At 47.0% G+C, this 21176-nt stretch overlaps 1 protein-coding gene across 4 annotated transcripts in view; it reads left to right on the top strand.

The window, feature by feature from the left end:
* Window positions 1-21176, top strand: part of FCHSD2 (FCH and double SH3 domains 2) — a 514252-nt gene that overhangs the window by 489426 nt on the left and 3650 nt on the right. For all 4 annotated transcript variants that reach the window (XM_086933852.1, XM_086933851.1, XM_086933853.1 and 1 more), the window contains 5 exons: window positions 7288-7371; window positions 7501-7678; window positions 11348-11568; window positions 15158-15287; window positions 15851-15933. In XM_086933852.1, coding sequence (XP_086789978.1) covers window positions 7288-7371; window positions 7501-7678; window positions 11348-11568; window positions 15158-15287; window positions 15851-15933 — 696 coding nt within the window. The remainder of the gene's footprint in view (window positions 1-7287; window positions 7372-7500; window positions 7679-11347; window positions 11569-15157; window positions 15288-15850; window positions 15934-21176) is intronic.

Genomic DNA, 21176 nt, shown 5'->3' on the forward strand with positions numbered 1-21176 from the left:
AGTTAAATAAAAATTTGACAAGCGAGGGAAGAGCTTCCCTCTCGTACCACATAGAGAGGACATCACACAATTGAAACTGAAAACAGTCCGCACTAGGTCATGTTTGCGCTATATGAAACTATAAATAAATAATAGAATTGCTCTCTGTTGACTTTCGGTTTGATCAGTACTTGGGGAATAACTCTGCGAGCTATATAAGCAAATTTGATTTCTCACAGAATAAGGCGGTTTAAAAAAACATAACTTTTTATTCAGAATAAAGCATGTGTTGACGAACTGTTATTCTGTTTGACATTACTGGTGTGTTCGATTACCATCATTGGAGCACCCTAAATTGCTGGAAACTGTTCGGAAAGACTCTTTATTCCATGGCAAATATTTTATTTCCGCACTTAAGACCTTTATTTGATCCCAGATCAAAGGATTCTCCGTATTCTGATGGAGGAATAGAAAATGAATATACATGGGAATCCTAGGATTTAGATTGCCTGTCCCTTCACTCTTGTTAGAAAATGTTAACATTGCGATAATATCACCAGTATCGTGGGTTAACAGAAATGAAATGGTGGTCGTTTTTTTGATCCTGATAAAATCACTAGTTGTGCCATAAAAAAGTTCTTCGGAAAGTTTCAAGTGAGTTCTAAGTGTCACTGAACTCAGTAGAATGCAGCACTAGGAGTCAAAAGGGGGAGCATAGGAGAAACAAAGCCTCTACCATCAGCATCACAGGTTTTCTCTTCCTTGATGGTTAATCGGGCGGGTGCTGAGATCAGCAACCAATTTGAGACACCTAAACCTGTCTACATCTCTACAAACGCGTTCAATGGTTCATCACAATGCCGAGAGCTTTAGGGACCTGTGTTACAGACTGCTAGGGAGACAACCATTCTAACCTTTAAATCTGAAAGAAACACGTTAGTGTTAGATTCCTTACCTTAGAATATCCCCAGGCGTCAGTCTGGATCCGGAAACTTTTGCGTAGCAGTACCCCTGCGCGTCGGTAGGCGTCGTCTGCAGGCGTCCCCTGCGGCTCCGCGTCCGTCGTTGGCGTCGTGCGCCGTGATGACGTCGCTGGAGTATATAGACGCCGCCTCCGAGCGCTGACGTCAGTTCTTCTTTTTTCCGCGCCAGTGAACGCAGATCTGAAGAGCAGTACTCCGGTCTTTGACCAAGTTTTTTCGAGTTGTTATCACTTTGTGCCTGTTAGGATGCCTGGGTTCAAGCACTGTGATGACTGTGAGCGCACGATGTCGGTCACAGACCATCACCGCCTCTGTCTCCGGTGTCTGGGCCCCGACCACGACGTGGACTCCTGCGCCGACTGCCGGGCCCTCACCAGCAAAGCTAGACGGGAGCCGTCCCGCAAGCTACTGGAGCTCCGGGTGTCGGCCCCACGTCGGGACCGGGAGCGGTCCCGGTCCGGCCGGAGGTCGAGAGAGCGTTCGAGGGAGCGGTCGCGGGGCCGCGCCGAGCGTTCCGGAAGTCGACACCACTCGTCATCCTCGTCAGGTAAGAAACACAAGAGGTCGGGGCGTCGTCATCGTACCCCCGAATCCCCCCGACGCTCGCACGATGCGGCCGGGGGTTCGGGTGACCCCAACCCCGCGGCTCCGCGAGAGTCGCCGGCGCGGCCTGCCCCATACCCTCAGGTCCCTGGGCACGGTGCGACGCCTGAGGAGATAGAGGCGTTCCTCATGGCCATGAGGGCCCTGTCTCCTCCGGCGGGTTCCACGGCGCCTTCGGGCCCAGTGAACCCGTCCGGGGGCCCTAGCGGTTCTGCTGACCCTACCTCGACGCCGTTGGATGCTCCGATTCCGGCGCCGCCGGCGGCGCCGATCCCGGCGCCGCTAGGGCCTTCGGGGTCGACGCCGGTTCCTCGGTGCCGGCTTCAGGCGGCACTGGGGCTCCGGCGCCGGCTCCGGGCGGCGCCGTTCCCCTACCTTCACCGACGCCGGACGCGGGGCCGGACGGGCGTCGCTCGACGCCGGTCCCGGCGCCGATGGGGCCCATGAACCCCGAGGACCCGGTCTACATCGTTGACTCCGAATACGGAGAAGATGAAGAGTTCGGTGAAGGTTGGGAGGGGTCCGAGGACCCTCTGTCACGCGAGTGCCAGTATGACCCGGACTGGACGGGTGACTTGGGGGATGCCAGTGGTCTGGACGACTCTCCTAACCCTGGTTTGATCTCTCCTCCTTCCGTGGCATCGGTGGAGGGAGCTGCATATTCTGTGGTGCTGATGAGGGCTGCCAAGGCCTTACACCTTGAGCTCCCCGTCGCGGCCGTGAGGCCTAACATCCTCACCAAGGTCTTCAAACCGCAGTCATGCCCACAGGAGCCACTGCTGCCGTTTAATGAAGCCTTGTCGGACGTTCTGTTGGGCACGTGGTCCAGGCCCGCGTCAGGTGCGCCTGTCGATCGGAACGTGGCCAGGCGCCACCGTCCCTGTCCGGACGACCCCAAGTTCCTGTCTTCCCACCCCACTCCTGAGAGTCTGGTGATCCAGGCCTCGACCTCCCAGTCCGCATTCCCGTCGGCCCCACCCGATCGGGAATCCAAGAGGTATGACCAATTTGGCAAGAAGGTCTTCTCGTCCATTAGTTTGGGCCTGCGGTCTTGCAACACCGCCTGCCTCTTGGGCCGCTACACCCACTCTGTGTGGGATACGGTCGCGGAACTGCTGCCAGAATGCCCCATGGAGGTGCGGGCAAAGCTCGGTCAGGCTGTGGCTGAGGGCCGAGATGCAGCGAAATATTCAATACGGTGTGGTCTTGATACGACCGACTCGCTAGGCAGGGCTATGTCAACGACGGTGGCGATTCGTCGCCACGCCTGGCTGAGATCCGCCAATTTTTCGGCAGATGTCCAGAGTACATTGATGGACATGCCGTTTGATGGCTGTCACCTGTTCGGTGACAAGGCGGACCACGCGCTGGAACGCTTCAAGGACTCCAGGGTCACGGCCAAGTCCTTGGGTCTCTCGACCCAGCGTCAGCAACCGGGTTCGTTTCGCCCCTTTCGTGGCCAAGGAAGGGGCGCCCCCACACGTGCTGCCAGCCACGCGCCGCAACAATCCTTTCAACGCGGTGGCGGCCGTGGAAACCGCCGTGGTGGCGGTCGGGGACAGCGGCGGGGTCAGACCACACCCTCCCCCGCAGCATCTACCCCAAAATCCTCCTAGTCCGTGCTTTCGGCCCCATGTGACGCCAGTGGGCGGCAGGGTTCGCCATCACCACGCTCACTGGCGCACAATCACTTCGGACAGGTGGGTGCTGCAAATTGTCCGAAGGGGCTACTCCCTCCCCTTCGAGACCTCTCCTCCAGCCATGCCACCGCAGAACCACCGTGTGTCGGGGGACCACTTGACGCTTCTGCAGGAGGAAGTTACGGCCCTCTTGGCCAAGGGGGCCATCGAGCGCGTTCCTGGGCCAGAAGTAGGGCGTGGTTGTTATTCCCACTACTTTCTGGTGCCCAAGAAGGACAAGGGGGGCCTACGTCCTATCTTGGATCTAAGGAACGTCAACGGCTTCCTCCGGAAGGAGAAGTTCAAGATGTTGACGTTAGCTCAGGTCTTGGCTGCTCTAGACCCGCAAGACTGGATGGTAGCGTTGGACTTGCAGGACGCCTATTTTCACATCCCCGTCCTGCCGGCCCACCGGCGTTACCTGCGGTTCACGGTAGGCCTGGAGCACTTTCAGTTTATCGTGCTCCCCTTCGGCCTTACCAGCGCCCCACGGGTGTTCACAAAGGTGATGGCGGTGGTCGCAGCTCATCTGCGCAGGTTAGGGGTTTCAGTCTTCCCCTACCTAGACGACTGGTTGTTGAAGGCGGGCTCGCCCCAGACAGTCGTTCACCACCTTCAGATGACGGCAGACCTCTTGCACGACCTGGGGTTCTCCATCAATGTGCCGAAATCACACCTGTGTCCCTCTCAAAAGCTCCTTTTCATCGGAGCAGTTCTGGACTCGGCGCAGTTTCGGGTTTATCCTCCGGAACGGCGGGTTCGGGATATTCAGGCTTTGATTCCCATCTTTCAGCCGCTATCCCGAGTTTCGGTCAGGTTGACGCTGGGGCTGATGGCTTCCTGCATCCTTCTGGTGCATCACGCCCGGTGGCGGATGCGGGCTCTGCAGTGGGACCTGAAGTTTCAGTGGGCCCAGCATCAGGGCAACTTGTCCGACCACGTCTTGATCTCGGAGGGCACTGCGAGACAACTGCAGTGGTGGCTTACGGACCGCGATTGGGTCAGGGGCAAGTCCCTCTCCCTTCCCCAACCGGAGCACGTTGTCGTGACGGACGCGTCCCTCCAGGGCTGGGGTGGCCACTTGGGAGAGGCAGAGATCAGAGGCATCTGGTCTCCGGCGGAGTCCCGGCTCCATATCAACCTGTTGGAGCTGCGGGCGATTCGTCTGGCACTGAAGGCATTCCTCCCCTTTGTCAACGGGAGTGTAGTGCAGGTGTTCACCGACAGCACCACCGCCATGTGGTACTGCAACAAACAGGGCGGAGTGGGGTCGTGGACCCTTTGCCAGGAGGCTCTGCGCCTCTGGCAATGGCTGGAACGTCAGGGCGTGACTCTGACGGTTCAACACCTGGCAGGTTCTCTGAACGCCAGGGCGGACGAACTCAGCCGTCGGTGCTCGATGGATCACGAATGGCGTCTGAACTCGGACGTGGCGCAAGGCATCTTTCTGCAATGGGGAGAGCCTTGGTTAGATCTATTCGCCACAGAAGAGAACGCGCAATGTCATCAGTTCTGCGCATTGGAGTTTCCAAGACGGCACTCGCACGGCGACGCCTTTCGGCGCGAGTGGAGTTGCGGTCTGTTATATGCCTTTCCGCCTATACCACTTCTGCCCAGAGTGCTGAAGAAGATCAGGCGCGACCGGGCCCAAGTTATCCTTGTGGCTCCGGACTGGGCTCGAAGATACTGGTATCCCGAGCTACTCAGCATGTCAGTCGGTCCCCCGATCCGCCTGCCCCTTCAGGAGGACCTTCTGTCGCAGCAGCAGGGGACGGTCCTCCACCCGAACCTGTCCAGTCTCCACCTCCATGCTTGGAGATTGAGCGGCGGCAGTTGGGGCCATTTGACTTGCCTCCTGAAGTCTGTGATGTTATTCTGGCAGCCAGGCGTCCCTCCACTAAGTCGGTATACGCCTGTCGGTGGGACAGATTTGTGGCATGGTGCACAGCAAAGGCTGTGGATCCTCTCTCTGCCCCTCTTTCGGAGGTTCTTCTGTTTCTTCTTTCTCTTGCCCAGCAGGGCTCTGCTCTGGGCACTATCAAGGGTTACCTTTCTGCCCTTTCAGCCTTTTTGAGGCTTCCTGATCAGCCTTCTTTGTTCAAATCCCCGATTGTAACTCGGTTCTTAAAAGGCATCACTCACATGTTTCCACCTGTTCCGTTTGTGATGCCTCAGTGGGATTTGAACCTGGTTCTGACCTTCCTGATGTGTGCTCCCTTTGAGCCCCTTCATTCTTGTCCTCTCCGTCTCCTGACTTTAAAGACGGCTTTCCTGGTTGCCATCACCTCTGCCAGGAGAGTGAGTGAGCTCCAGGCTCTTTCTGTCCAGCCTCCTTTCCTGTCCATTCATCCTGATAAGGTGGTTCTGAGGACTAGACCTTCTTTCCTGCCCAAGGTTGTTTCGGCCTTTCACATCGGGCAGTCCATCACCCTCCCTTCCTTCTTCCCGCCTCCGCATCCTTCAAAGGATGAAGAGCGGCTCCACCGTCTGGACCCAAAACGTGCGCTTTCATTCTACATGGATCGCACACGCCAGTTCCGGGTGGATGACCAACTGTTTGTTGGCTACGTGGGTGCGAAGAAGGGACGGGCGGTTTGTAAACGAACCATCTCTCGATGGGTCGTCCTCTGCATCAAAGCGTGCTACTCTTTGGCTCGGAAGGAGCCTCCTGTTGGGCTGAGGGCCCATTCCACTCGGGCCACGGCGGCTACTACTGCCCTGGGCCGGGGAGTCCCCTTGCAGGACATTTGCCAAGCGGCTACGTGGGCCTCGCTGCACACATTTGCGAGGCACTACTGCCTGGACAGTCAAGTCCGGAGGGATGGCTTCTTTGGCCGTTCTGTCCTCCAGGACTTTCTGGTGTAGTATTGTATTGGTTCGCAGACCCACCACCGGGGTTGGTATTGCTGGGGTATGTATTCTAAGGTAAGGAATCTAACACTAACGTGTTTCTTTCAGATGAACAAGTTACTTACCTTCGGTAACGATATATCTGTAAGAAACATTAGTTAGTGTTAGATTCCTTACCGAACCCACCCATCCTCCCCGTTCTGCGAACTGATACCTAGGGTTAAGGTCATCTCTTTCAGGGCCCTAGTTTCAAATGGCACCAGTGTTGGTTCTCTCATGGCTCTGCGTCTCCTGGCGCGGAAATGCTGTGTGCAAAGAACTGACGTCAGCGCGCGGAGGCGGCGTCTATATACTCCAGCGACGTCATCACGGCGCACGACGCCAACGACGGACGCGGAGCCGCATGGGACGCCTGCAGACGACGCCTACCGACGTGCAGGGGTACTGCTACGCAAAAGTTTCCGGATCCAGACTGACGCCTGGGGATATTCTAAGGTAAGGAATCTAACACTAACTAATGTTTCTTACAGATATATCGTTACCGAAGGTAAGTAACTTGTTCATCTCATCCCTGATATATAATATAATAGACCGGGCAGGGATTACTTCCATTGGACGATACGCAAATAACTAGTTTTTGTAGAATTCTGCCATTCCCGCTCCTTTTTATGATCCTGCTTTGCCACTTAAATTTGAGCACCTCGAAAATAGGAGCACCTTTCAAAATCATTTCTGTGTCTTTAGGTTTTTCCAGGTTCGTCTTGTGGTTTAGAGGTTCACATCAACCTTTCTGACAGTAGCAGTTTTTTACAATCCTCTGCAATGGGTTTCATGTGTTGAAATTGCATTCCTTATTACGTTGCCATGGCATTTTTGTCAAGGCATTTATGTTCATCCTACTTCAGCCCTCTTTCCATGCTTGCTATGTATTTGTGTCCTCAGTATCTAAAGCCTCGAAAAACAGTGCGTGCCAGCGGTTTAACCCTATGAAGTATTCACTTCCCTGCAGCTGAACAAATGTACTTTGTTGTCATTAGCTGACTAAGCGTACTGAGTGTCACATCAAATGACTAAGCGTAGTGAGTGTTGTAATTAGTTGACTAAGCGTTCCGAATGTTGTGATCCGCTGACTAAGCGTACTGGGTGTCTTCATTAGCCAAGTAAAAGTACCTGTGTCCTTCTCTCTCCCTCAGTCTTCCCAGCCAGATGAGCTAACCATCGAAGAGCATGAGATGTTAGAAGTCATTGAAGATGGAGATATGGAGGACTGGGTGAAGGTATGCTGCTTTACTTCCACCAGTATTTACTTTGAGATCACTTTTCGGCTTATGAAAGCATCTCTTATTGCTGCATTGTCAGGGAGTCCAAATGTAATATTGCTCTGCATTTTCCATTCTCTTTGGCAGGCGCGAAACAAAGCCGGCCAAGTGGGTTACGTGCCAGAGAAGTATCTACAGTTCCCAACATCCAACAGCCTGCTCAGTATGCTGCAGTCGCTTGCAACGTTGGACACTCGGTCGCACACCTCCAGCAACTCAACCGAAGCAGAGCTCGTCTCCGGAAGTTTAAATGGCGATCCCAGTGGTGTGTAATAGTTGACTTCTAGAGTCATGACTTTATAATCAAAGCAGTTTTTTATAAATATACTCAGATTAAGTATGCCACCTACTTTATTGTGACACTGTCTTGTTGCAGCTCAACTGCTGATCTTCAAAGACAACGTTGCACCTTTCTAGGTTCTACGGTCATCTGTGTGTAGATTTAGATACCATTATTTATCAGTGGAATTAAAAAGTGATTTTTCAAACCGTGAAATGTTCATTGAAAACACCAAGTGAATTCTAGACGGTGCTGTTTGGTTGTCTGTGGTAAAAGGAGTAGAAAAATGTTTCAGAATGGCATTCAGAAGTTGGGGGTTTAGTAAAACGCTCAATGCTTTGCTAATATATATTTTGTTTGTAGAAGTTAGAGATATTTGAAACTGCTGCATGGAAGGTTTAGCTAACAGTGAGCCCTGATTGCAGTTAGAATATTCAAGTTATGTTTACCTTTCAGGAAGAGGATTTGGATTAAACTAAGGGCTATCATAAATCTAATCCTAGTGGTTCGGGATTGTCATTATCTAAATGCACAGTCATATTTACGGGCTCATTAAGAGGAGAGAAGGGGGGTCTGACTCAGACTATGCCCTCCATGTGGATGAAATCTCCATTTCACAGGGATTGTTATAGCTTTCAAATAACATCAGATTCTTACGAAATACAGGTGCAAGAAAAGCCTTAAACATGATATATATTTTAAAACGAACACACTTTTATTCTTGCCCATGTTCAACAAACCATTTTACTTTCCCCTTGTTTCTATATACAGTGAACCCCACTGTGCAGTTGTCTTCTAAATTGACGATTTAATAATTAAAATGACATATGGTGTTTGGAGGCTTTCTTTGAAATTGGATGTGTATAGGAAGTGAAAGACTTATGAACTGTATTGGTAAATTTAGGTAATCAGTAACAGTAGAATAATAAAATATTGGAACTTCCCTCTATCTGTAGCCTCCCTGAATCTAGATCCAAGAAGCTGAAATCAGCCCCCACCTTACATCTAGAACTCGCCATCTGAAATGGTCTTCCCGAGAAAATTATTTCTTTTTGGGAACCTTCCCTTCCTCTTAAAGAAGACTCTATTTTAACTTCATTGCTTTTGAATATTAGGCATGATATGGTGTCACCATGGACTAAAGAACCAATACGAAGCCAGTAAATAATGTAAGGAGTGGCTTGGGGTCTTATATAAAAACCTAACATAACAACTGGACCGCTAGTTGTTTAGTCATGATAGCATTATCTCATTATTGAGCGCCACTTTTGCTGAGGTCGTTGTGGCTTCCGGCCCCTCGGTCCAGTTCTGAAGAGATGGCTACATCACAGACATGGATGCCCGAGTGAACGAGGAGGTGATGTGTGACCAGTTTAACTCGGTGGATGGCTGTTATTTGTAACTCCAGCAGAGGTTCAGCAAACTTGACCCCTGATTCCCCCTGCCTCGAACTATATTTTGTAGCCGCAAAGCGAACCATCGTTTTAGTTGGTTTCTTTGTAGCCATTCTTGCCCAAGGCTGGAGAAATGTTTGACTTTTTCATCGTGCACATTGAAGAAAGGAGATCCGTTAAGGTCACCAGGACCACCTTCCCTCATTTACCTACATGCTATTGGAGCCTTTTTGGGGCATTAGGGCAAGATTTCCTAAACCAGAAAGCTTCTGGTAAGGAGTGAGCAGCACCTGGGAATTCCGTATTTTTGACCTTACCACCACTCCGAGAGTTAGGTGGTGCTTGCAAACTCCACTGCCAGGTCAAAACCAAATGCTTTCTGCAGTTTATCTCCTGAAAGAGATTCTATAAAGTTTGACTTCCTGGGCAGAATGGTTTTATCATCAGACTGTCTGAGACAATAGCTTCTAATTCCAAACACTTCTTGCTTATTTTTTGAATGTGGAAGATAGCAATATTGGCGGGGAGGTTCCTGCCACCAAGATGCAACTTTCATGTCAACAAAATGTGTCTGGCATGAATACCACGAAGTATGCCCTCAACGCATAGACGCAGTAATGTGTCTCCAAGAAGTTTTCACGATGAGCTTGCAAGCGAGAGTTCCTCTCCCTGGTAATATCAAGAGACCCCACAGCTGATGTGGACGCTCTTCTTGAGTACCCACCTTCCCTTTGAAAGCTAGTGCTGACACTCTTGCTTCCCCAGAAACTGCACTCCCAGAAATCAAGCCCTCTGTACCCACTGACAGCACACCAGTGATTGTCAAATAAGAAAATAAATGGTGTAAATACAGAAATGCAAAACAAGTTGATAAGATTAAAAGCTTCTGTGCTGCTCATGAAGAAACTTCACCAAAAAGCCCAGTCTACTACAAGTCACGCCAACCCCTGCAGAATCCTTCAAAAGAAGCGAATTTCTCTTATAAGCCATAAAACCCAGAATCGTTCAAATTCCAGATCCCCAAAACTGTTTGCAAAGGACAGGTTCAACACCATCAATAGTTCTTTCACTGAAGAATAAATCTCACCACATCACTTTAACCAAATAATGCTGTGGAATCCATCCATCCAAGAAGCATTGCAAAGTGGACTACTTTAAAAGGTTCAATCTTACAGATCTTTCTGAAAGTCCCACCATACTGAAAGACACCAGTTTGTGCACAAAAGCTTGCAGTTAGCTAACTGGGAAGTGTAATGACACTGCTACATCTGACTCAGGACATCTATCAAGGACTAGCATCCTATTCCCTTTCCAGACGTCTTTACACCTACTTTTGGCCTAATCTGGCAGACTGCTCTCTGTAACTTGTTCATGTGGGCACCAAAGCACATCCCTGCACAATATAGGTTTTTTGCCCTAACCCGCAGCTTGGGGGTGCAGGCCTTGCCTCCTCGTGCTGGGATAGAAGGGTTCATTTAAAAGAAGGTCTTAACCTGATGTAGGATGTTCAGGTGCAGAATTTACCTGACGGGCCTGGAAGGGAAATGATGAAAGCTGGCTCAGTTGTGCTTAAATGGTCAAGATTGAGAGGGGGTGCTGGGTGAGGCATGTGTCTTTAATCCCTCTTTTCTAGGTCTAGCCTTGGGGTCAGAATCAAGCTGATCTTGCCTTCCAAACACAGGAATGCAGCGGATGTGGTATGTGTGAGCCGCTGTGCCATCCCACAGACTCCTCTCAGCGTCTGTGTGAGTGATGGGGCAGGGAGCAGATCATGCAGTCTGGCCTGCCTTTACAGGAGGTATGGGTGCAGATGTGCTTTTAGGGATAGAGGAATCCACTCCTGAGGTAGAGGGGGAGGTTTTGAACCCCAAACATTGCATTAGGCAGCCTCTGCCATCAGATGGTGGAGTGGCGGTGGCAATAAATGCCCACATGCAAGCTCTGCTGCCTCCAGACCACACTGGCTTATTCTCCTTCTAGTTCCTATAGGTTGGTCTCACGACCTATAGGTCTTGGCAGTACACCAGGGGATAATGTACAGGTTAATTATCTCTGATGGGATCCAATGTTCGTACTCGCTTTTTAATTTCTTATCCTAAAAAACAGAACAATTTTTAGGAAACATTGAGTGTACTGTAGCTTTATTTTTAGATGGACATCTTTTGAAATTGTTTGTAATAAACTCTGATGTTTATAAAATGCTCTACATTCATCTTTTCCATACTCAAACTTATTTTTTCTTTTCCTCCCAAACCTGTAGTCTGTTTCGTAAAAGCACTTTATGATTACGAGGCTCAGACAGACGATGAACTGTCATTCCCAGAGGGAGCCATTATCCGAATCCTAAACAAGGAGAACCAGGACGACGATGGCTTCTGGGAAGGGGAGTTTAATTCACGCGTTGGTGTCTTCCCGTCCGTGCTGGTGGAAGAACTCGCCCCCTCGGAGAATGGTGACTGCCAGTGGATTGGGGATATTCAGGTATGTGCCGTGCAGCGAGCCACTGTATATAGTGTATTTTTGTTATTCGCAAGATATATGGGGTCAACGGCAACTATAAATGTAAATTTCCTCTAGTCACCAAATAAAAGGAAGAGGTCCAGTGTGTGAAGTTTTTGTAATAAAAGAGTAGTAGTGTACTGCTAGGGCTGGGTATTCAGCATATTTCCCGGCTTTATGCTGAGAATCCTGAAACTCTGAAGCGTAGCTTCTATACATCACGAGAGCTCTTATTTATTTGTTAGGTCCTCTTGATTTTGAAGCCTCAGCTTTATGGATACCTTTTAGAGACTGGGTAATTGTAATGGTGCCATGGAACCTCCCCAAAAAGACAACAACACAATGCCCATTAGTAGTGCCAGCCTGGAAAGTTGCCACACCCTCTTCCAGCATAGGAATCTTTAAGTTACCTGTTTAAAAGGCAATAGGAAGAAAATGGGGAGGACTGTGAGGAAACCCCCTCTTCTGTATATACATTTGGCAGTAGCGTGGACCTCTGACCAAGTGTCAGCAGCCCTTAATGTGGATGCTGTGAGCTTCTCTGCATACTCGTGTTCAATCTCCCTGCATTACCATTGTGTGTTTTCTTCCTTACTTTACGTGTGTGTGATATGCCGGCACTACATGTTTTGGTGCTATCGGCGTCACCGACATGTCTTGTGTATGGGTGATCCCTTCAGTTGCGTGCCGGGTGATCGAAGCCCCACCCGTTTGCAGGTGTCTGTGTTGGAGAGATCCATGCATTACTGTTCTGGGTCCGCTCTCCATTGCAATACACCAGAAGACGGACCCTACTTTCATCATTATTTGTGTAGAGTCTTCAAATTGCCACAGCACCCCTGCCAAAGGAGTGCAAACTTGCTCTTATGTGCTCACATTGCATCCTATACTTATAAAAAACTGAATGCCAACTGCACAATTGTTTTGGGTCCTCTATTTTGAGGAAAAAAACAAGTGGAACTCCTGTGTTTATTTGGGTATGTTGCTATTAGCCTCTTCTGTTTATTATTTTCAACTTTTTTCTATTTCATATATGAAAAGAACACTTTTCGTGTTATTTTGTTCACACATAAAAACAATTATTTACAACACAAAACATTTTCATAACATCACATAAATACACCACATTGTATATACACAGTTATTCGTTTTGATATATACACAAGAAACAAGCATTCATTTTCTTGTAAAGACAAGAGTCACGCTATGGACTCCAAGTTAGAATAGACAATTAATGCCTGCATTTCTGCTGCAAATGTTCCATTCCTTGATTTGAGAGTTGCTCAGTGGGTATAGAGGATGTGGCCTAACGGCTGAGGTAGTCGACCTCAAATCTGGGGAACTGGTTTCAAGTCTCGGCAATGACACTAAACATCCTGTGATTCTGGGCAAATCACTTAATAGCCCTGTGCCTAACAAAAACGAGTGTGTCTTCATGTAACACTACGGTGCTCATGTGAATCGCTCTGATACCTGATACCTTAGGGTCAGGTTTGTGCTATATAAAACTCCGGAAAGAAAATGTTATCCGACCTTCAGTGAACGTGAGGCCTCTTGGCTGCAGCAATTAGTATATTCCAGCAGCTCTGGGCTGACTTGGTTTAACTCAAGCAGACAAGACTATGCTGCATGACATTGACACACCTACATGAAACCATTGATTTGCCTTTGCCTTTAAGATGACCATCATGGTGAATAGACAACGTGCTAGATCTAGTAAAATGCAACGTGCGCGGGAAGGGAACAGAATGCAGATGCATTCAGCCTTTGCGATTTCACGCTTTAAAAGGTTCATAGAAGCCACCAGGTTTGCATCTGATGTCCAGGGACAGAGCCAGCTAGCTCCTACCTCACTGCGTTTGTGTCTTTTTCAAGGTGATGTTAATGTGTAGGTTGTGTGAAAATGAGACGACTTGTGAAATCACTCACCTGCCTGTCCCACCATGGGCCAGAGTCATAAGACTAAGACTGAATTGATGAGAATAGAAATAGCACTGTTTGTCCTAGATTTGCTCTTTCTTTAAAATTCTCAAAATCCCTAAAGGCGATGCATACAGAATCTGGTATGAAATTTATAGAGCCCAGACCTAGCTTCAAAGCAATCCAATACTGTACAACCAAGCATTGCCAAAGCCAATAGGTCCGGTTTCTATTTTTGATGCCTGACTAAAATATTTATAAAAAGCCTGTCGCAACCTAACCGAATGAAGTGAGAAAGAAATACTCCTCAGGGACGAGCCAAAGCTCACTCTGTGTGTACTTCAAAGAATTGGTAACAATAGGTTGTGCAGGCATCTGTGCTGTCAAGTCAGACCTTTAAAGGGAATGGGGGTTCTAATTAGTTGGCCATAGCAAGAAAAAAGGTTGGCTATAGTAGAAGAGGATTTCAGTGTATTTAAGGGGAGAGCAGCTGTCAGCAGGGCTCAAGTGCAGAACGCGGCCGCTAGGCTCCTGACGGACCTTCCCAGGCGTCAGTCGGCTCGCCCTGCGCTGAAGGCGCTACACTGGCTCCCTGTCAGAGAGAGGGTGAAATTCAAGGCACTTTGTATGGCCCACAAAATTCTGCAGGGGAAAGGCCCACCTATCTTAGGGGATATGGTTCAGTCTTACAAGGCCTCCCGCTCTCTCCGTTCTGACCATCAACACCTGCTGCAGGTTATGAGGGTGAGGAAGGCAAGAACCGGTGGCAGAAGATTCTCCATAAATTTGACCACCCTGTGGAACTCTCTCCCTCTGTACTTGCGCTCGGAAACGAGTTTTCTACGGTTCCGCAAACTTTTAAAAACTCATCTGTTCCCTGCCTAATCCCTGTGCCTAGTGTGGTGGCGTTTTTCTCTGGATGAGCGCGGGGATGCCCAAGGGTAACCAGGCGCTATATAAAACTCGCAATAATAATAATAATTAGGGTGTCATGAGATGTTTGCAGCTGTGGGGTCTAGTTGTCGGCTTAGGGCAGTGATCTTGTTCTAGAGTCTACTGGCGTACCAGAAGAAGTCTTGCTGTCGGTTTGTATCTGCCTGCATCTCTTGCTTTTCTCCCTCGACATAGCTACTGTCTGCACCTATGTTCTAACAACCTATTTGGAACAAAAAAACAAATATTCATTAAATAAAATGATGGAAAATTGCAGAAAGCACAATGGGTTTTGTATTGATGGGCTCAAACAAGAGTATGAAATGAAATTAAATGAAATACCAGCATTTGTAAAGCGCACAGCTACCTCCGGAGAGGTGTCCCGGCGCTGGGGCCGTTGGGAAGATTAAGCGAGCTATTGCCCAAAGTCACATGGTGCTGGGCTAACCCGGCGCCGGGGATCAAACCGTGAACCCCGTGGTCCGGAGTCAGGCACCCTGGCAGCTGCGCCACACCTATTCCACATGCCCTGTGCAGGTTTTTCTGTTGATCTGTTGGAGCTATTCCTGAAGTGTTAGTGTTTCCACCAAATTATAGAGCGCCATTGTTACAGGTAAGTAACTTTAGATAATCAGTACCTGTCCTATTAAGAAACAACCTCCACAGCATGCTGAACTGTGCCACCTTTAATAATCTCTGGTCTTCTTTCCTGATTTAGATCTCTCCGTCCCCAAAGCCTCAGAATTCCCTCCCGCCGCTGCCGCTCTACGACCAGCCTCCCAGCAGCCCTTTCCACAGCCCAGAGAAGAGGAACTCTGGGTACTTTCCCAGATCACCTTCTGTCAACGGTAACGTGTTCTTCTCTTTCCTATATGTTTGTCTATCTTTAAATGAAGCCTTTTCTGCGCAGCTCGACATTCAATCACAGGTGGCAGAATGGTTACCGAAATAAGTGGTTGAGCTGATGAAATAATCAATACGATGACAGTATCTTATATATAATATACGTTATGCTTTTTTAAAAATCATATATTAAAGATATTTAAAGTTTTGCTTGTTGCTCAGTGTCTCACAAGCTATTAAATAAGTACCTGAGCTTTGAAATGTGTCCAGGTCCCAAGATCGACATTATAGTCCCTTGACCACATCTCCTTCTTCTTTTGTAGACTTTCATTCTTTCTAATCTCTGGGATTGTTTTCCTTCTTCTTTGTTGTAATACATTTTAATCTGCATATTACATGTGGCTATTATGTCTTCTCTTGCTCCATGTGTGTTGTATGTAATGTGTGGCATGATCGTCTCAGTATATTTTACAATAATTTAAAGTGAATGGGTGGTAAAATGTGTGGCAAATAAACATGGGCGAAGCAGCTGGTTTGATTGACAGCTGTCCTTCCTTTGCCTTTTTAGAAAACAGTAGCTGTTCAGAACCTCCTGGGTTTCCCCAGCCCCCACGATGCACTCCAGAAACCTCCTACGGAAAACTGCGGCCGGTAAGTTTTACTTTGCTTTCGGTCACCTAGAACTGGTGCTCTTAACTTGGTGCAAAGCTACTAATTTGGGTCTAGACCTGTGCAAGAAAAATACCGTGTCAGAGCAACACAAGTGAATACTTTTTTTTAGAGTGAGGGCTGTCACATTTGTCTTTAATTTATTGAATACCGTCCATGCTTTTTCCGCCTGTGCCTGAAAGTTATCAAACAAAATCTTGTAATTGATGTTACAAGTCATGCTACATCGTGAGAAGAATTATCCAGTGGCGATTGGGGGCTCCATTTGGACGAAATTAAGCAGATAGTAGCAACTACCTAGGTGCAGTATGGGTACCAGTAAAACAACCGCTTTTCACCTCATTGCACTCCCTCTCCCCTACTCGCCATAATTGATACATGTTTCCAATCCATTAAGCTCATTTACCAAATTCTCCATGTACACAAAAAGCATAGGCGGAGCAGTAATCCTAGCTCTCTTATCACTCTTCTTTAATAAGGTGTAAAGCCTTTGCTCTGCCTTTTTCCTTATTATTTCACTCTTAAGGTAGCACCGCCTACAATAGGGTTTACTTTGTGGTTTAGTTAAACAGAAATATTCTTAGAAGTCTTACTTCTTTGATTCCAACTTTCTCAATAAAATGTCCATCCAAGAGGCAAACATTGCAACCGGATGGAGTGTTTCCCAGATGCAGTCGCTTCCATGCGCACTCCAAGGTATTCTTTCCTTTCCACTTCTCCTTCCAAACTAGTGAGAATGGCTGCCCCTGGTGGTTGGACTAAACTTCTTTCCAAAAATGGTTTCTAAAGTATTAGACCATGATACCACGCTTGTGACTTTCTCTACTTGTCTAGCCTTTGCCTGTCTGCAGTGCATACTGTGCAAGCCATATGGTTTGCTGGTTGTCTTCTGACAATTGTGACCTTATGGTCTCTCAAGCCACCGTTTTAGGCTGGATCCAGATTCTGAGATGCAGTTTCATTTTTCTGTAGCCTCCCTCTCTGACTGCTCAAAGCTAAGTTTACGCATTCTTCTAGTTTACTTCAGACTAGATTAATTTGAATTATAATGAGAAATACCGCAAGGCTGCCGGATTCGGGGGAGCATTGCCACATTTGTGGACAACATTTTGGACATCTTGAGTTGGGTTTCTAGTGTCATGGTTTCAATATGGTACATCAGCAGCAACCAAACCTACTTTAATGAAAGTAAAATGACAATAATAGTAAGCTAAAATGGAAAAACAAATGTATTTTAAATGACAAAAAAGAGCAACTGGCCCTAAACAGCAGAAGCCAGAGCAAAGCCGCTGCAAAATACATACATTATGCAAAATAAATGTGAGCCTGCTTTGGACCAAGTTAGAAAGTTGGACCCAGAGACCAATTCAGATCAAATACACATCGGGGGAAGGACTGCAAGTCCCTCATCTATTTCCGAATCACATAGTTCACTGAATGTAAAGCAAGGCTTCTGTAATAAAGTGACTTCTGGGCGCCAGTACAAAAGTAGCCTCTTTATTTCAGTCACACATCCTTCCACATTATTCTAATTTACCCTATTATCATCCACGGATTTAGGTACTACCCTCTTTATCAAAACACAAGATACTACACTATTAACTTGAATACATTCAAATTCAAAATGCAATAGTACAGAGGCCTCTAGATTAACTCAGTGCAAAACTCCACTATCAGATCCTTAAACCCCCTAGGCCTGCAAAAAGGTGTATTCCAACTGATCTAGATACACATCACATTACGTGCAAGCACACTTCTGATTGGGTCCTTAAAGGTGTAGCTATACACAACCTTAGCAGAAAAGGAACAATTCCATACACAAAAGGGCACCATCTATGAATACAAGAGTGTAATTAATCCTTGGTATCCAAGTCATCCAGGTATGGTTAGTATTGCTAACACACGATGCTGAAGCGGTACATCTTTCAAACCAGCAGCCTCCTTTCCTCTGTCCCAGGCAAGGCTATGAGGTTTGTAGGTCCACGTACAGTTCTCCCTACAGTCTGGCGCGTAGGGCACTGAAACCACCCATCGCAGTTAGCATACAAGTTATACGCACTGAAATCCATGCCAAATTTGTGGGAAATTTTCATTGCGATACAGCTACTCAGCAGCTTAACACATGGCACAGGACGGTGAAAAACACAGTACTGCAAGTCTATTTTAAGGGTGCCAGCGTTTCTGAGAAGGCCTGGGGGTTGGCGCATTATGCTGGTCGGGTGTGTCTTGCAGCATGTGTCTCAATGGCCTTAAAGAACAACCCCAGAAGCTGACATGCCCACCCTCTCCTGTTCGCCTGCAGCTGATCGCACATTCAGAAAGAACTCTTGCGATTCTAGAGCAACACAGCCCAGTGCAGCTTCCCTCTTAAAGTTAGTCCAATGCCTCTCCTATCCTTCACGAGCCCTCTATAGGTAAAAGAGGCAGTATACTGGAGGCGTTCTCATCTTGAAAGCTCCATCCCTACACAGGGCATGCTTCCCAGAGTCTGAGGTTCTGAGCCATCCTTTTAGAGAACAAACAATTCTCTTCTCACACTCTGAAAATCGCCAACAATAACCATTCTGGAAGGTTGCTATATTTGATGATGTCCACTTTGGTTTTAAGATGTATTGTCACATCATTCGACGGATGGAGCCTCTAAAGAATCTGAAGGACCTCTCATCGGGGATCCAAAAGAGAGACCCCAAAGCCGAGATGCAAAGTTCCAGAGTGGGAGAAATTTTCCTCTTCTAAAAATGACTATCCCAAGGACAGAGTAGTCCCATCTTTAGGGTCAAAGTAAGGGCTACAAGTCAAATCTGACATCAGAAAATTGGGGTCTTTGTTCACGTATTCCTTGATTTACTGGAGGCTTTCACCTGGAAGTAGGCAACAGACACTGAAGGTTGTGTGGAATTGTGTAGAGTTCTGATCCTAAGTCAGAAACTTCGCACCTCAGTGAGGAGGACACGTCTCCGAAGTCGTTTATTGACTTTGGTGATAGCAGTGCTACCCAGAAATGTTTTCGACAAAGGAAGTTTATTTGGTTTATCTTATTTTATTTATTTATAGTTTTTGCGTTTGGAGTAAACTAAATTAAGAAAACCTACCAAAAGTGAATTTATTTAGTATTTTTCATAAACTGGCTGCAGAACCTGTGCAGTTAAAAACGTGCCAATGAGTGTAGACTTCTGTTGCCTTCATCAGAGGCATTGCTTCGACTGCTTTGAAGATTTCTGAGTTTGTGTCTTTGCTATCGTTCATTGTACACTAGTTTGTGGGTTTTGATTCTCGATTTGGCACATCTGTTGGCTTGGGTTCAAAGTGGTGAAGGCAAAAAAAAATGTACTCTCCTGTAACAGTGGCTTCCATTGTAGCTGGCTGTGATTTACTTCTGTGCTGTCCTTGAGCAAACCTGGCATAGTTGACTTACTTACCCAGTGGGTAGCATGGTTGGAGAGGGCCATGGTGGAAGAGAAGGAGTGAATATTGAAAGCATTGGAAAGAGCATTATACTCATGTGTCACTGTAGTGTTCTAGTTCACTGGTGATACCAATCTTAAGAGTGGGTGAAATTGCAAAAAAAAGGTCTTTTACATTTTACATAAAATACATTTCCCTAGTTGTGTTTGCGAAATTTAACTTGAGTGCATTTACCCTGTGTACAAAAGTCACAAAAGATAGGTTCGGGTAAAAACGCTCTATGCCTTAGCATACATCAGCTTCACAGTTCTTCCATGATATTTTCTGCTGAAAAGCTATCCACTGGCATAAATTATGTGAAAAGTGTAATTGAAATTAAAAAAAAATTGAAAAATGCCCAAAATGCAAATTTCGTGAGATTTCATATGTGTACCAGAAAGTTCGCCCATGCCCAAACAATATCTGTTGTTGAAAAGTTGTAAGACAAATGCTTATGCCTAGAGGCTATAGAATCCATCTTTAGATATAAATAACCCACTTCATTAGGGTGTTACAATGGTGTACTAACTGCGACAAAAAACCTTTGTTGAAGAAGACCCATTTTGTGGCTGAATAAGAAGTTTGCATTATTATTGGTTTTCCAGAAAATAAAAAGTAAGATTTTAAATATATGGCTGTGAAAAGAACTGCATATCTGGACAGTCAGGGACCTTGCATGTGCAAAATGCATTTTGTTAAAATGAGGGCCACCACTTCGGAGTAATCCAGGGGGATTACATTTTCATTGCTACCTCCCAGGCGTATTGTTTCTAGGATTCGATTACTGACCAGTTGTCATCTGTCTTGTGTAGGACGAATGGGGTGGACCTTTGTAGGTGTTCCAAAATGAACAAAAAACAGACTGCATCGACCATTTACCTTCGGTTTCAAACTTAATGCTTTTCCATTAAGGAAGTAGGTGGAGATGTTGTTACACCAGCAATACCATTAGTGAACATGCTTGCATGGTTACATATGTGGTGCTGTTAAGTTTGCATTGCCTTCCTTCTGCAGTGCTTTTATGCAAACCTGGCTATGTAGTTGTGTATACGTGTGTATGTATATAGAAATTTTTTTACTGTGTGAAGCCCTCTGAGCATGAACACCCATAACAGGCAAACAGTTCCCCAAGCCTCAGCGAGACATGTTGAAACCCACACCCTTTTACCTGAATCAGAAACTCACATTGAACAGTACCAGTAATAAACACGCGTGCCATTTTATAAAAGCTATAATAATGATTTACAGTATTGTATTAGTTGACAAATTAGTCAGACCAGACATACACAAAACTCGCACAGAGTTGTCGCATAATACACTTCGATTTACAGCTTGTGCCAAAACTGGCCTAGTGGTGCAGTCCCACAAAACTGCGTGGAAAAAAAATGGGGTTAGTTTCTTCCTACCGTTAGCGGGTCTGCCATAAGCAAAACAGCGTCCTGTTTGTTACTGGTTGCATATACCATTTATGAGAGCTCAGACCCCCTTGTATAAATCCTCAAAGGAAGGCAGTTTGTGAGTAGCAGTGGTCTTCTTTGTGAGGGAGACTCCTAGGTAAGACCCTTAGGAACTAGTGCCTAGAGCTTAAAATGATGCTGTTGCTTTAAAATACCCTCCCCCTCTTCTCAGTTCTGCGAAATACCCGGTCTGTACAGCCCAAATCCTGCATTCCTTGTTCGGATACACCACTTACTCAGTGGGGTCAATCATGGGGTTCATAAAACCAACAAGAATCTTCACGTGGAAATGCCGACTTTAAAGCGTGTTATCAGGTTCTGACA

The sequence above is a fragment of the Lissotriton vulgaris genome, chromosome 8, assembly GCF_964263255.1.
Source record: "Lissotriton vulgaris chromosome 8, aLisVul1.2, whole genome shotgun sequence".
NCBI lineage: Eukaryota > Metazoa > Chordata > Amphibia > Caudata > Salamandridae > Lissotriton > Lissotriton vulgaris.